Here is a 15,709-nt window from a genome sequence, read left to right as displayed (position 1 = left end):
AGTAGTGGGATTGCTGGGTCATATGGTAATTCTATTCTTAGTTTTTTAAAGAACCTCCATGACAGCTTGGACTTTAACTACACTCCCCATGGCTTTGGATCTGCCCATAGGAAAGGAAGCAAATATGTTACCCCACATCAACACTAACTTCTTCAATTCTTGGTATCTAGGAGTAGTCTGGTTTGTACCTATACAAATGCTCACATTACAGTTGACTCATATTTTAGAATTAAAACCAGATGTCTAAAGGCATAAATCAATAGCAGTAAGTTTATCTTCTTTATAGCCTCTTACAAAGGAAATGTCTTATGATCATTCATTATAATAGTTTGCCCTAGAAGGAGTTAATAAACAAAATAAAAAGAACCTTCCTTAGAACTATTTACTCCTACTCTTGTTCACTGTAGTTAAAACTTGTTAAACTTTTAAGTCATCATATTGTTTTTCTGAAGCTATGTAAAACACTTTCTTCAAAGACGAGAAATGTTTCTAGGGTGGATATTCAACCTTAAAAACATACCGTGGAAAAAGCTTCCTTTTAGGAAAACCTGGGTTGTTTTCTGTGTATCCACAGGCTCTTTACGCTGAGCCTCACAGAGCTATACAAAGCAGAAACTTGCTGAGTCACACATAAGCTCACTTGGCACGGTTTCCCCTAACAAACCCTTAAGTCTGCAGAAGATTTTAAAAACAAATCTGAGCTATTAAAGTCATACAAACAAAAGACATATAAATTATCAATTTCTGAGACTTAAGTCCTCCTTAAAAAGATGTGACAACAAAAAACTAAAAAGCAACAAGTAGTCCTGGCAAAAGCTCAGACTAGGAAGTTGACACAGCTCCTACAGAGGCTGAGCATAAAGATCATCTCACTGTAAGGATATCTATTTCTAACCTCTTGTTTACCGAGATATGGTGATTTATTTGCCTAAATTAGCTTCTCTTCAAAATATTCATGAGTTTCTAGGGAAAAAAAGTAATCTACCCATTGTCATTTTAATTTCTAGCTACAAATCTTTTCAAAATTATAGACACATACATAGAGTTATATTCATTTTACTTATTTATAAAATTTATTTATTTGGTTGCGCCGGGTCTTAGTTGCAGCAGGCGGGCTCCTTAGTTGTGGCATGCGAACTCTTAGTTGCAGCATGCATGTGGAATCTAGTACCCTGACCAGGGATGGAACCCAGGCCCCCTGCATTGGGAGCTCGGAGTCTTTACCACTGTGCCACCAGGGAAGTCCCCAGAGTTACAACCTTGAGTAAAATAGATCCTAAGACAGAGTTTGCCAAACCCACTAATAATAATCAAAATTTCCTAGGGAGCGTTCCCAAAATGCAAATTTCCTAAGCCCTAAACCAGATATATAGAATCAAAATCTGGCATCTTTATTTTGGAAAAGGTCCTCCATAATTCTGATCACCAGGCCAGGTTGTAAACTGCTGGTGTAGGGCACCCTCTGCCCATCACTATAATAACCTCAGATGGGAAAGGTGGCTTCTTTTTTAAATAGCTAATGATTCAAAATCCAAAAGATACAAAAAGGTGGGAAACCTTTCTCCTTCATCCCTGTCCCCCAGCCACCCATTTACTCTTCATGGGCAACCAATATCTCCAGCTGCTGATCTGTCCTTCCAGAGATCCTTTAAGCACACACAGGCACATACTGGTATCTCCTTTACAAAAGGATAGCAGCAAACAATACATTGTTATGTGAACAAACCAAAGGGCAGGGCAATGTGTATCTCGGAGTTCTTTCCCCATCAGTATAGAACTTCCTTATCCTGTTTCAACAAGCATGGTACATGCCACTTCGTGGATGTAACGTACTTGATAAATCAGTCCCCTTTCACTGGACACCTATGTGATTTCCAGTCTCTTGCTATAACGCATAATCTTGTACACAAGTCATTTCATACATGTGCAAGTCTATCTGTAGGATAAATTCCTAGACATAGAAACGCTATGTCAAAGGATACAAGTATTGTAATTCTGAGCGATACTGCCAAATTGCCCTCCCCAGAGGTTATACAATTTTCACTCCCACTTGTAGTATGAAATAGTTTAGATTTTACACTAAGCTGAATATGAACAGTGGCGATGGCTTACTTTCTAGATGTCCCCCTGAAAATATCCTCCTTTTATAGCCTAGTAACAAATAACATTCTGCAAACACCTTCTGCACCATGAAAATCTGCATAGTTTTCCCATTACTAATAGAACATTTTCTGACTATTTGAAGTCCAAGAAAAAGAGGAGCTGAGTGCAAGGAGGTTAAGGCAATTCTTGCTGCTGTTAGCTGACATGCACTCACCGTGAAGCCTTTTTCCCTACTTTAGCATAAAAGAATTAAAATTTTCCACTCACTACACAAAGTATTATTAATGTGAAAAATTAACCAGGTGCTGTTTATTATTTTAATCAACAAAAGCTCTACAAGTGTTGGATTTACCAGTTTTTGCACAAGAGAACTTTACTAAATAAAGACAAGGTGCCCAAAGGGACCCACTCTACAGCTAAGGGAAAAGAATGTCATACAGAGGGCGTGCTGAAGAAAGAATAAGCTAGAGAAACACAACTGGACTCTCCTTTATAATACAAAAAGAATACAGAAGGGAGAAAAAAGGGAACACATTTTTAACTAAAAGAATTGACAATTTTATTTTCACATTTCACAATACAAATGAAAATTGCTTTTTTTGTCCCACCACTCCCCTCCAAAACTACTCTCTCTTTGATAGGAAGGGGGAGCAGGTCTTCCTTGTCATCCTGTTAGAAAACATCCCGAGTCACAGCACCATGATCTCCTGGTGAAGTAATATAAAACTGATATAAAGAGGTTCCCCAATCTCCTTATCTGTCTGGTCGAGTCATTCCTGGCCGGGTGGGCACCATCATGGGACGGGCGGGAGGTCTCATCATTGGGGGCCCAGGCATCATTGGCATGTGGCCTCCCATAGGCGGCCTCATTCCAGGAGCTGCAGGTAAAACAAAGAAAAGGAAAAAAGACAGTCAAAAATACTACTTAGGAGAGCTTGATGGGACTTCAATTAAAGACAAAAAAGTAGCCCCCCCCTGCAAAATGCTGGAAAAAAGACATACTTGACAGAAGAAATGCAACAAATTCATCACATCTGTAAATTACTTAGACATTCTCAAACAAAAAACAAAAAGGTCAACACAAGAACCATATGGGAATCATGATCTAATGATAGTAAGGGGGAAACTATTAATAGACTGCTTTCCAGAAATCACCAGGGACTAGTTCCCTAAATTGACCTTATTTCTCACTCAGGGAAATTCACAACTAAGTCACATGTTAGTCAGCTCTTTTAATCAGTTCTATCCACCATATAACCAGGAGCTATTTCATGAATGTACACAGGCACAGAGGACAATCTTACCACTAAGCGTTTGTTCGGAGTTGTAGGAAAGGTGAGCAGGAGGCCCATGCTGAGAACCTGTTAGTAACCATACTTAGCTCAAGTCAAGAAAAATAATAGGCAATAATGTGATTTATAACAATTAGCACACACACACAAATCTGATTTTTCTAATACATTTCAGAAACTATTAATGAGTTTTTTTTAAGTGTCCCATCAATATACCAGCCAAATAAATGAGTCAGGGAAGGGAGGGCAAGCAGACAGGTGAGGGTTGGGGAGGAATACAGGCAGCTTCACAGAAGTAGTAATGTTCTACTTCCTCAGCTGGGTGGTGGGTTCATGGTATTAATTGTATTACTATGCCTTATAATTTTCATGTTATGTATCTTCTTTTTAAATATCAAATTTTACCTAATTATTTATTTTCAACTAAATCATTTTGATTAAAGGCTTGCAATAAATGCTTCAAGAGAAAACTATATTTAAAGTTGAATATAGCCTTATCACGAAAAGTAAAACACAAGGATATGCAAAAACACAAAATCCAACAGGTACAGAATTAAATTTCAACAGAAACAGAAAATACTAAAACTTCTAAATATCTTATTAAAAAATCCCTCCATAACATAACCTGTATTCAGCATTTCTTAGAAGAAACTGATCTAGACCAAAGACTGAAAATGAGGCCCCTGAAAACTTTTTCTTTGGTCTCCATAATGCCTTAAATCTTAATTAGTTGTCAACATTGGCAGTTAATATGTCTTGTTACTAATAAGTAATTCTAGATATCTTTTTTCATCTTTGTATTGTGGAAATGTTCGAACATACACAAGCATAGAAAAAAAGAATATAATGAACATCCATGTACCCATCAACCAACTTAAACAATTATCCACCCGAGGGCAACCTTGTTTTATCTTATCCTCATCCATTCTTATCCTTGCCTACCCCCCAGCTACTCAATTATTTTAATGCAAATCCCATAATTTTATTATTTTATCCTGGCTAAAAACAACAACAACAAAATACTTGGGCAAATTGGCAACACTAAGCCTGTATTCTCAAATGTCAACCACAGGTTGACGCTGAGTTCTAGAAGCCTTCTTTGCATGTGACAAGCATTCCCCAATTCACATCCTTAACCCCTCTAGGAATGTGAATCTGTGATCCCAATTTAAGAATGCAAAAGACATCTGAATCACTTAGATTGTGATTGTGAATCACTTAGATCCACAAGTCAGTAAGGCAGGAATTCTCTTTATCTAAACTCTCCCACCCCTAAATGAGACCCACAGCAAGCATACTGAATGTTTCTGGCCAGGAAGCTAGCTACTCTAATGCCTTTGCACACTGTCTTACCAGTTGAGTTGTAGGCTTCTTATGTCAGTTGTAGTTACTCTAATTACATAATTTAATTATTCTGCAAACTGATGAAATACGAATGCAGAAAAAGAACTATTTCTATAAAAACTAAGCTGATAATAAGACTCAGGCAAATCATCCCCCAAAAGTACTCACAAATTTGGTAAGCGAAATGATCATAAAAAATAGAAACTAAATTGCCTCACAAGGTCTCTAACCACTTCAAAGAAAATGAAACTGAAGTTGGTAAAGGACGCATTATGAGTATGGCTTTCTGGTTTATGCAAGAAATATATGGTGTTCCAGTCAGTAGACTCATTCTCAAAGCAAAGGCCCTGACCATGTATCAGAAAACTCTGCAAATTAATGTACATTTATGTTTATGTTAAAATAAAATGCTTGAGGCATAAGTTTTTTCCCCTTCCTGAATAAAAGACTAACTACCAGGCCTAAGGCCTTTTTCATAAATACTAATTAACCTAGTTAACCTGCAAGATTAAATCAGCAATAGGCGGTAGCTCTGCTCCAAATCAAAACCAAGAAAAGCAGCAGCACAAATATATATCCACCCTTCTCCGCATTATAAATGGCCAAAAGTCAGGAGGGGGTGACAGGAGGGACAGAGAAGGAAAAAAGAGGCAGTCTTATCCTGCTTTCAGTTGCACAAGGTCTTTGGATACCATCCAATTACACTGATAAACCAAGTATTTCTTTTTATCATTATAGATTCACCAAATGTAATTTGTTGCAATACATTTAGACAGCTAATTAAGAATTCTATTTAAATGGAAAGCTAAAACACAATGGAGCATCCAAGAAGGAAAGAGATTCAAACTTACCAGGTCCCACTGGCATCATCCCAGGAGGAGGAGGGCCCATCATTGGCATCATGGGAGGGCCCCCCATGTGGGGTGCTGGCATCATCCCAGGGCGAGGAGGACCCGCTGAAATAAAGAATGGGGCCTGAGGCTGAGATATGCTTGTATATTAACATTTTCTCTTCTCAGTGAAATAGGGCCTCATGATCTGGCCCAAATTCTGTAATAGTTCTGTAACTTCTTATGGTTTCTTTTATAACAGCAGATTCACAAAAATCAGTGGGCTACAAAACTTTAGTTACATTATGACTAAAAAACAAGAACAAGCCTGCCTAGACAGAAGTGTAAAATAAAGATAAGTTTCCCAGGTTAAAAAGATTCCAGAGGGGGCCTCCCTGGTGGCGCAGTGGTTGAGAGTCTGCCTGCCGATGCAGGGGATATGGGCTTGTGCCCCAGTCCGGGAGGAGCCCATATGCCGCGGAGCGGCTGGACCCGTGAGCCATGGCTGCTGAGCCTGCGCGTCCGGAGCCTGTGCTCCGCAACGGGAGAGGCCACAACAGTGAGAGGCCCGCGTACCGCAAAAAAAAAAAAAAAAAGATTCCAGCAGTTTAAATTTTTAAAAGAAGGGTATTATACCCCTGATGAACTTAAGCCACAAGTACCTAATTTCAGATCTTTTTTTCCAATCAAAACTATGTTTAAGAGAGTCTTTGGAAATACGAAAATGTTTCCGCACAGATATTCCTGAACAATAACAATCTGGAACAACTTAGATGTCCAACAATAAGCAAATGGTGAGACTAATTATGTACATTCATACCACTGACTATTCTACCATTAAAAATAATGGAGTTGAGTGCCAGCCAGTCAGGATAGAGTAGGAGAGCAAGCCAGTGAGCCTGATCAGGTCCCAGGGTGGCAGGATTCCAAGAAGGGTTTGGTGGGTCACTAGTGGTCTACCTGCATTAGTGTGCAACTATTATAAACAGCCTACTTCTCTGTGTTTATATCCATGATAATTTACAGGACTGAGTTTAGGTCTCTGAGTTCAATTTAATCTGAACCCTTCCAGGAGGGCCAAAGAACTTATGGCCTAGTTGCTCAATGTCCTCCTGTCTGTCATGCAGAAACAACAAACCTTCCGAGAGAGTAGAGTCCTTTGATCCACTCCTCTTTTAACTATGCAGTTTTTGTCTTTCACAGGTATATATATTGGTTTTAGATGAGTTACAAGGTTGGGAGAGAGACTGAGGAGTTTATCAGCTACATCAATCCTCCAGTGTTGTATTCATAGCAGTAAACAACTCAGCAGCAATACCTCTTTATACATCAGCTCATCTAATCACAGGTACATTCTGAGCTTTCCATTGACTCTATCTCAGACCCATTTGAGATGCCACAAATATAATACCCTAATAATAAGGTAATCAGAAGGTAACTCTAAAGATATTTCAGAAATTATACCACTGAAGCTGTTTTCTATTACTGCCTATGAATTCACTTAATGAACATTTGAAAGCCAACTGTGAGATAATCCAACAAAATCAAGGATAATCTGCCTAGTTACACCCCTTAAGATAAAAACTTTATAAACTTACGGAGACTGGGGGGAGGTGGAATCATTGCCCCTGCAGGAGGAGGAGCAGAGAATGGAGTAGGAGGTATCTTTCCTTGTTGGAATGCAGCGGCTTTGGAGAGTGAGGAAAAAAACAACAAACAGTGAATGAGAATTCAGCAACCTATTTATTTACTAAAATAACCACTTTCTTTTAAATTTTTAACAGTCCCATTATTTCACTCTAAAAAGCATTCATCTAAGATTACTACATCATGGTCTCCACAGTTTTTAAATCAACTGTAGGTACTCACAAGCTAAAACTGCAATTAATTGGTTTACTGATCTGGGTTTTTTAACCTGTTTTTATTTCATCAGCATTCCTACAGATGAATTAACTATGAGAGACTAGTTAACTATGAGTGAAAACCTCTCACCTATAAATGTCTTACCAAAGAGCAGCAGTCATCTTTAATCTGTACATGTAGTTTACACTCAATTCAAGTTGCTCATAGTTTTGTTTGAAAAATGTGTGATAACTGCCCAGAGGCCAGGCTTTGTAAAATTTCAATCCTTCCTATATATGCTTTCCTCCATCAAAACAATACACCATTTTGGTTTACCTGTTTTGAAATTAATGCACTGAGGTAAGAGATGTAAAAGAAACAAAGATTTCAAAGCAAGAGCCTGCTCCGAAGGAGATTATGAGCTTGAAAAATGCCCAATAAAATTATCTTTTAATTTTTCTTTCAGAAAATATGAGGCACAAATGAAAACAAAAGAAATTGAAGATTGTTTATACTTGGTTTGGGAAAGGAGTCATACATAAATACTAAAATACACATTCATAAAGTCTACTCCTGAATTTGTTAGCTCTTCCCAATTCAGTGCAGCCTGCAGCCCAGACACTCCCCCGTTCCACTCCAACCCCACAAGTGCAAAGGAGATCAAATTACTCAAGTAGATCACTGGTAATTCATGAGAACCAGATCCAAAAAATGACCCCGAGTAGAGATTTATGAACAGCTATCATATTCCTCCAAACAGAGCCTGTGCTCTCTAAGGGATCACATCCCCCAGCAAAAGCCTTTTCCAATCAAAAGTCACCTCCCACACGTTGTGTAGGACAGCTTGTAAAGGCTGAAGAGGGAGTGGCTAAGTAGCGGACTCAACATCAACATAATCCTGAACATGATGAGGTATGCCCCCAAGGGCTTGCTTCTTATCCTCTAAAAGTCCTCCATCAAAAACATTTACTCATCTTTAATTATTCGGCTGAGCACAAAAAATAACAAACATAATGCTAACCTTTAATGCAAGAAACTTCCAACATCTTTTCAAATAGAGGAGAAAATGATTACATTATATTTTTTCCCAAAGGAAATGAGACAATGTCTGAGATTTGCTCCTTAATAATCCAGGAGGGGAAAGGGAGGAGATTGCCTCAACAAGGGGCAATTCTGTCCCCTTGGGAACACGGGGCAATGTGTGAAGATATTTTTAGTCACAACTGGGCATTGCTATTGGCATCTAGCAGGTATAGGCCAGGGTTGCTGAACAGTCTACAATGCACAGGACGGCCCCCAACAAAGAATTATCAGGCCCCAAATATCAATAGTGCTAAGTTTGAGAACTTTAGTATAAATGAAACAAGACTGCCACAGCAGAGTGATGCGGGTGTGGCAGTCATGGGAGGTTTATTCTCTAAAGTTCTCCTTCTATTGTGCTTAAAATTTTCCATGATAGTTTTGCTTTTTTTTTTAAAAAATAAAATCACACCACAATCAAAGTCCACATTTGCCTGCCAGTTCTGGGTACAATGAACGATCAGGAAAGGCCATGTTTCAAATACACCAGGATGATCTAACATAAAAATGCAGTATCTCTTTCTGTCAGTGTCTTGGACGCAACTATCCTAAACAACAAAAATGTTCTTAATTAAACAAGAGGAGTATGGCATGTATGGCAGGGGTCCAAAACATACCCAAACTATTCTGTCACATCAGTTACTTCCTTTGTGACCAGTTATCTTTGCCAGGACAACGAAGAATAAAAGTGTCTCAAACTCTTCAAAGAGAGCTACAAACTCACCCCCACCTTTTCCTATTACAACCAGAAAACAGATCTAAAAACCATGGCTCACTACAAAGGAGGTTCTGCATAAATGTGCTACAAAATCTGGTCCACATCAATAGTGAAATATTAGGCAACTCATTCTTCTCTGCCCAAATTCCCAGTCTAATCAATACCTGATTGCTCTAACCTCAAAAATTAATATTAATGTTTTCCTATATCCCTGGGAAACCAATGACCTTCCACTTCTTTGATTCAGCACATCAGAATGCTCCTATTTATCATTCAGAATGAGTTGCTTCTGTGAAAAACAACAGAGAGACAGGGACGAGAAAGAATGGGACCATTCTACCACATCAGAACAAGAGACTGAAACGCACTTGTTTTGTCAATCAGGCTCTGAGCCTGCTCTTCCATCCATTTCTGATAGTAGTCTTTCACATTCTCTTTGTGTTTCCTACCACTGCAGTGTGTCTTTCTCACAGATGGCTGTAAAACAAAAGGTTGTATCAGTCAGAGAAACAAATATCCAAAACCAGAAATTTTTTAAAGCCTTACCTTTTAATAGGTAGCCTGGCTACCTCTAGCAGCCTTAGCTGGTGCCAAAGCATCACTTAAAAACATTATCCAGCAATGTACTGTGGTAATTTACCTACTGTATTTATTATCTAAACCAGGGGTCAGAAAACTATGGCCCATGGGTCAGCCACCTGATTTTGTGGAAAAAAAGTACCGGAACACAGCGGTGTTCATTTGTTTACGTATAGTCTATGTCTTGTCTCTACAACAGCAGAGTTGAGCAGTTGCAACAAAGACTGGTCCACAAACCCAAAATAATTACAAGCCAGCATTTGAAGAAAAAGTTTACAATCCACTGATCTAGAAAACAATATCATATAATGCCCTTCCTTAGGCTATTCTACAGCAAAATAATATAGCTTATATACATTTAAATAACACTGTTTATGGGAGTATATTCTTTTAAAGGACCATGGGTCTGGAAAACAGACTCCATGTGAATCACACACAGACCTTTGTCTCTAGCCCACTAATCCTTTTGTTCTTTCTTTAACAGTTTTATTGAGGTAAAAATGACATAAGATAAACTCCACGCACTTAACCTTTTGTTTTTTTAAGTTAACATTTATTTAACTCTTACTACATGTCAGACACCATGCTATGCACTTTACAAGGAGTGCCTCAATCTCTATAGAAATCACACGTGCATGGTACAGTGGAATACTAATCAGAAAGAACGAATCACTGATACATGCGATACGGACAAATCTCAAAAACGTGCTGAGCAAAAGAAATCAGATACACACAGAGTGTATAAGGATCCATTCATATGAAGTTTAAAACCAGTAATAATGATCTTTAGTCATAAACACCAGATCAGTCAGTGCCAGGGGTGCAGGGGACTGATCGCAAAAAAACACAGGGAACTTTCTGGAGTGATGGAAATGTTCTATATCTTGATGCATACATCAAGTTGTAATCATTTGACAAGTCATCAAACTGTACACTTAAAATGTGTGCATTTAATTGAATATAAATTATAATTCAATACAATTGATTTTAAAAATCACAAGGTTGGACTTCCCTGGTGGTGCAGTGGTTAAGAATCCACCTGCCAATGAAGGGGACATGGGTTCCATCCCTGGCCCAGAAGATCCCACATGCCGCGGAGCAACTAAGCTGGTGCGTTACAACTACTGAGCCTGCATTCTAGAGCCCACGAGCCACAACTACTGAGCCCGCAAGCTGCAACTACTGAAGCCCATGCGCCTAGAGCTCATGCTCTGCAACAAGAGAACCCACTGCAACAAGAAGCCTGTGTACTACAACGAAGAGTAGCCCCTGCTCACCACAACTAGAGAACAAAAGCCTGCACACAGCAACGAAGACCCAATGCAGCCAAAAATAAAATAAAATAATTAATAAAAAAATAAAAATCACAAGGTTATTGGGACTTTCCTGGTGGTCCAGTGGCTAAGACTCCACACTCCCAATGCAGGCAGCCTGGGTTTGATCCCTGGTCAGGGAAGTAGATCCCATATGCCGCAACTAAGAGTTTGCATGCCACAACTAAAGATCCCACATGCCACAACCAAGACCCAACCCAGCCAAATAAATAATTTTTTTTAATCACTAGTATGTATAAAATAGATAACATGAGAACCTGCTCTATAGCCACTCTACTTCACTTCGCTGTACAGTAGAAACTAACACAACATCGTAAAACAACTATACCCCAATAAAAAAAAAAGTTTAAAAAATTTTTAAAAATAAAATGTTTGGTTCTACTGGAAAAAGAAAGAAATTTAAAAAAAATCATCCACTGCATGCAACTCAATTGTCGGGAAGGACATTTGAATTTTTTAAAAATTTATTTATCTATTTTTGGCTGCGTTGGGTCTTTGCTGCTGTGCGCAGGCTTTCTCTAGTTGCAGTGAGCGGGGGCTACTCTTCGTTGCGGCGCGTGGGCTTCTCATTGCGGTGGCTTCTCCTGTTGTGGAGCACGGGCTCTACGCACATGGGTTCAGTAGTTGTGGCTCGCTGGCTCTAGAGCACAGGATCACTATTTGTGACGCACGGGCTTAGTTCTTCCGTGGCATGTGGGATCTGCTGGACCAGGGCTCGAAGCTGTGTCCCCTGCATTGGCAGGTGGATTCTTAACCACTGCACCACCAGGGAAGCCCCAGGACATTTGAATTTTCACAGAAGAAAAATAAGAAAATAAACCCTTTACCTACTTAAAAAAAAAATCACAAGGTTATTATCTTCTGTTTATGCTTAAAGACTTGTCTCAAAACACATAGATGGTAAGAAAACTAAGGCCTGGAATCCAGATCTCATTCAGATGCTCCTCACAGCTGCCTTCCTCCCTCCTAACTCTCTTCATGTGACTGCTTCAGCAGCAGCATATACAACCAACGTCGTGTGAGCAAAACTGTCTTTTTTTTTATGGTCTGTATCTCAAAACACTGTTCCCTGTCTCCCAACCACTGCTTACACTAATACCACAATGATGCCTTAAGCCTAATAACAAAATCATGCCTAAGAACCAGCAAAAGCTCAAAAGTGAGAGCACTGAATGTTTTATACATTCATACTGAACATTTTATACATTTCAAAGTCCACCACAGGGACTGCTTCAATCACTATGGAAACTTCCTATTTTCACAAGGCATCATGTTAGAACAGCAGTATTACAAGGATTCCTGACATTTCTCATAAAGAGATATTTATTATAAGGAGAGACTTTTCCATTCTCTGAATTCTCGCATTACCAAGATGAGTGAGCATATGACAATATAGCACTGGAAAAGGGTAGAAGGGCATAGCCCCCCATACTAACAACTTCAAGAAATTATGACTAGGGGTTTGACCTAGAGAGGGGGTTAGGGACACAAAACCAAACCAAAACAAAAAGACGGGGGATCTATAGGCAAGCTACTACCTCTACCAATTTACTGGAGGAGTCTCCTCCAGGACAATCTATAATAATATTTAGAACTATTATTTCTTCAAGAGGTACCACCCTACTTACATGTTCCACAAATCTATTAATGCTGAACTACATCTAACCATGTGTTAGAAAGAATTCCAAATAAAGTGGCAACAGAGAAATTATTGGCTAGATTCCTGCAGCTACTATTCAAGATGACATCATGATCGAGTTCTAATTTAATCACGTCTCTGCAGAGGCAGCAAAGTAGAGAGCTGCAATTCTGAAGGTATGGCTCACAGACACCACTCAAAGTGCAAGACAGACCAGTGAATTGTAACGTTAAAAGAGCGTATGACATGGTTTCAGATTCCACACTGCAACTAGCCATGTGCTGAGTTTTGGTGCAATAATATAAAGTAATAAAGAATATCCATGGGCTTCCCTGGTGGCGCAGTGGTTGAGAGTCCGCCTGCTGATGCAAGGGACACGGGTTCGTGCCCTGGTCCGGGAAGATCCCACATGCCGCAGAGTGGCTAGGCCCGTGAGCCATGGCCGCTGAGCCTGCGCGTCCGGAGCCTGTGCTCCGCAACGGGAGAGGCCACAACAGTGAGAGGCCCGCGTACCGCAAAAAAAAAAAAAGAAAGAAAATCCATGATTGTCTAAAAATGCTATTAAAGTACTCCCATATCCATGTGAGGCTGGATTCATCATATACTTCAACCAAAACATAGTGCAGCAGATTTAAAATAGAAGATGAGAATCTGCCAGCTTCCATTAAGTCAGATGTTACACAGGATTCCAAAAATGTTAAAATGCCATTCTTTGTACTGAATGTTTTTGTTTTGGAAAATAGCTATTTTTCACTTTTAAAGTGTTATTTGTATTACAAGTAAAAAGTCTGTTATCATTACCTTTAAATGCATTAATAAGCATTTTTAATTTTAAGTTTTAACTTCAAATACAACAAATTTTAATGAATATAACCCACCTTTTTTATTCTTTTTGAATAATCCAGTAATTTTTAAGAGTGTAAAGGGACGATGAAACAAAAAAAAGTTTGAGAGCTGCTGGCATAGAAGCTCTGGAGTTAGACTGCCTAGACTCATCTTCCAGCTCTATACAACTTACTGGTTTTGTAACATCCAGTCAGTTATTTACCCACACTGCCTCAGTTTCCCCCTTTGTAAAATGGGAGATAACACCAACCTCATAGGATTAACATGAGCATTAAACAAAATGATACATGGAAAGCATTTGGAACGCTGCCTGACATACAATAAATATTCAATCTTAGTCGCTGTTATTATTTGTTAAGCAGTTTTTAATCAAATCAAAGTATTTGGTTTAAAATTTAGGCATTTCTTTCCAATTTAATCAGTCAAACATTTAAGAGCCTTAACACAACGAAATATTTGAACTTCAGAACGTTTTCCTAGAATTTTTACTTGTCATATGAATTTTTTTCATCTTTAAACTTGCTAAAGCTTTATTATTTCGGGTCTCCATTAAAAACACTGACTGATGGAAGACTAATAACTTTGAATTATGAAGACAGTTACAGGAAGAGTGGAAAAACAAACACCCCAAAGTGTTTTCTCCAAGCATTAGTCCTTAAACCTTAGCAAGATGAAATGCACAAATTACAAAATTTTTTAGAAATCTAATTTAGGGAGTTCCCTGGTGGCCTAGCAGTTAGGATTCCGGGCTTTCACTGCTGTGGCCTGGGTTCAACCCCTGGTCAGTGAACTGAGATCCCACAAGCCGCACGGTGCAGCCAAAAAAAAAAGCCTAATTTATTACATATAAGGCTTTCCTTAGGTTTCCTTTTATTAAAAAAATAACTTACTTGAGCTATAATTCACAGATAATACAAGTTACAAATAAGTGTACAATTCAGTGGGTGTTCGGTATATTCACAGAGTTGGGCAATCATCACTACAATCAATTTTTTTAAATTATAGTTGATTTACAATATTATATTAGTTTCAGGTGTAAAAGGCAGTGATTCAATATTTTTGTAGATTATGCTCCGTTTAAAGTTACAAAATAATGGTTATATTTCCCCTGTGCTGTACAATTAGCTATTTATACACAGTAGTTTATACCTCTTAATCCCATACCTCTATCTTGGCCCTCTCCACTTCCCTTTCCTCACTGGTAACCACTAGTTTGTTCTCTAAATCAATGAGTCTGTTTCTGTTTTGTTATATACATTCGTTTGTTTTATTTTTTTAGATTCCACATACACGTGATAACAAATAGTATTTGTCTCTGACTGACTTATTTCACTAAGCATAATACTGTCTAGGTCCATCCATGTTGTTGCAAATGGCAGACATATACGGTTTTTTGAAGCTGAAAAGAAACACTACTTACAGAGTCATGGGTGAGGTATGTATCGCAGTAGTCACAATAAAACCTGGAAAGAGAAGGAAAGTAGAGAAAGAGAAAATGACAACCCGTTAATAGATGCCCATCCACCGAGGCGCTGTTTATTGAAGGTAAAATAGAAAATAAAATAAAGTAAAAGACCTATTCACGATACGAAGACATCAAACAGAGCGTCCTGACACAAGCCAAGCTTTTGGGTTGCCTTACGGAGAGTCGACCTCCACACTCGTAAAGAGGTATCTAGAAATCAGGGTCTCCCTTCCTCCCCCAGACCCTCTCGCTCCCCCAGAGGCTCGCGGAGCCAGAACCCGTTCTGTGCTCTCCCGCAGGGCCACAATCAGTGATCGAGACCGCGAACATCCCCAGATTTAGGCCCCAACTCACTTAGGCATGTCGCTCGGCAGGCCGTTGGCAACTCCGTTCCGCGCCGCCCGGAAGTGACGCGCACAGTGAGCGCCGACGCGGCGGAAGCGATGAGTCAAATGCGACTGCAGAAGCCCCACCCAGTCATCCAATCCGCCAGCTACGCTGCGCCTGCTGTACAGCTTTGTCGGCGGAGCGAGAGGCGGGGCTTGTCCTGCTCCTCCCTTCACCTAGAGGAGGGTGGGAAGGGGGAGTATCCAGTATCCGTGCGAGAGTCAATGCACGCTGTTGTGGCCGCGGTTTT

The 15,709-nt window shown here is 39.4% G+C and overlaps 1 protein-coding gene across 1 annotated transcript; it reads right to left on the bottom strand.

The window, feature by feature from the left end:
- Window positions 1-2,637: 2,637 nt before the first annotated feature.
- Window positions 2,638-15,502, bottom strand: SNRPC (small nuclear ribonucleoprotein polypeptide C). The gene is made up of 6 exons (XM_082638828.1): window positions 15,427-15,502; window positions 15,028-15,070; window positions 9,578-9,686; window positions 7,168-7,257; window positions 5,591-5,695; window positions 2,638-2,981 (listed from the first exon to the last, which is right to left on the bottom strand). The coding sequence occupies exons 1-6, from the start codon at window positions 15,432-15,434 to the stop codon at window positions 2,857-2,859; spliced, it is 480 nt and encodes a 159-aa protein (XP_082494954.1). The 5' UTR covers window positions 15,435-15,502; the 3' UTR covers window positions 2,638-2,856.
- Window positions 15,503-15,709: the final 207 nt, after the last annotated feature.

The sequence above is a fragment of the Mesoplodon mirus genome (genome assembly GCF_964341445.2).
Source record: "Mesoplodon mirus genome assembly, chromosome: 12".
Taxonomy (NCBI): domain Eukaryota; kingdom Metazoa; phylum Chordata; class Mammalia; order Artiodactyla; family Ziphiidae; genus Mesoplodon; species Mesoplodon mirus.
The sequence above is the reverse complement of the archived record's forward strand: the minus strand, read 5'-3'. Positions and strand labels throughout refer to the sequence as shown.

Coding starts and splice junctions, on each gene's coding strand:
- SNRPC (XM_082638828.1), bottom strand. Junction 5,696..7,167: donor TCCACCTCCCCCCAGTCTCC/GTAAGTTTATAA, acceptor TCTTTATTTCAG/CGGGTCCTCCTCGCCCTGGG. Junction 2,982..5,590: donor GATGATGCCAGTGGGACCTG/GTAAGTTTGAAT, acceptor TTTTACCTGCAG/CTCCTGGAATGAGGCCGCCT.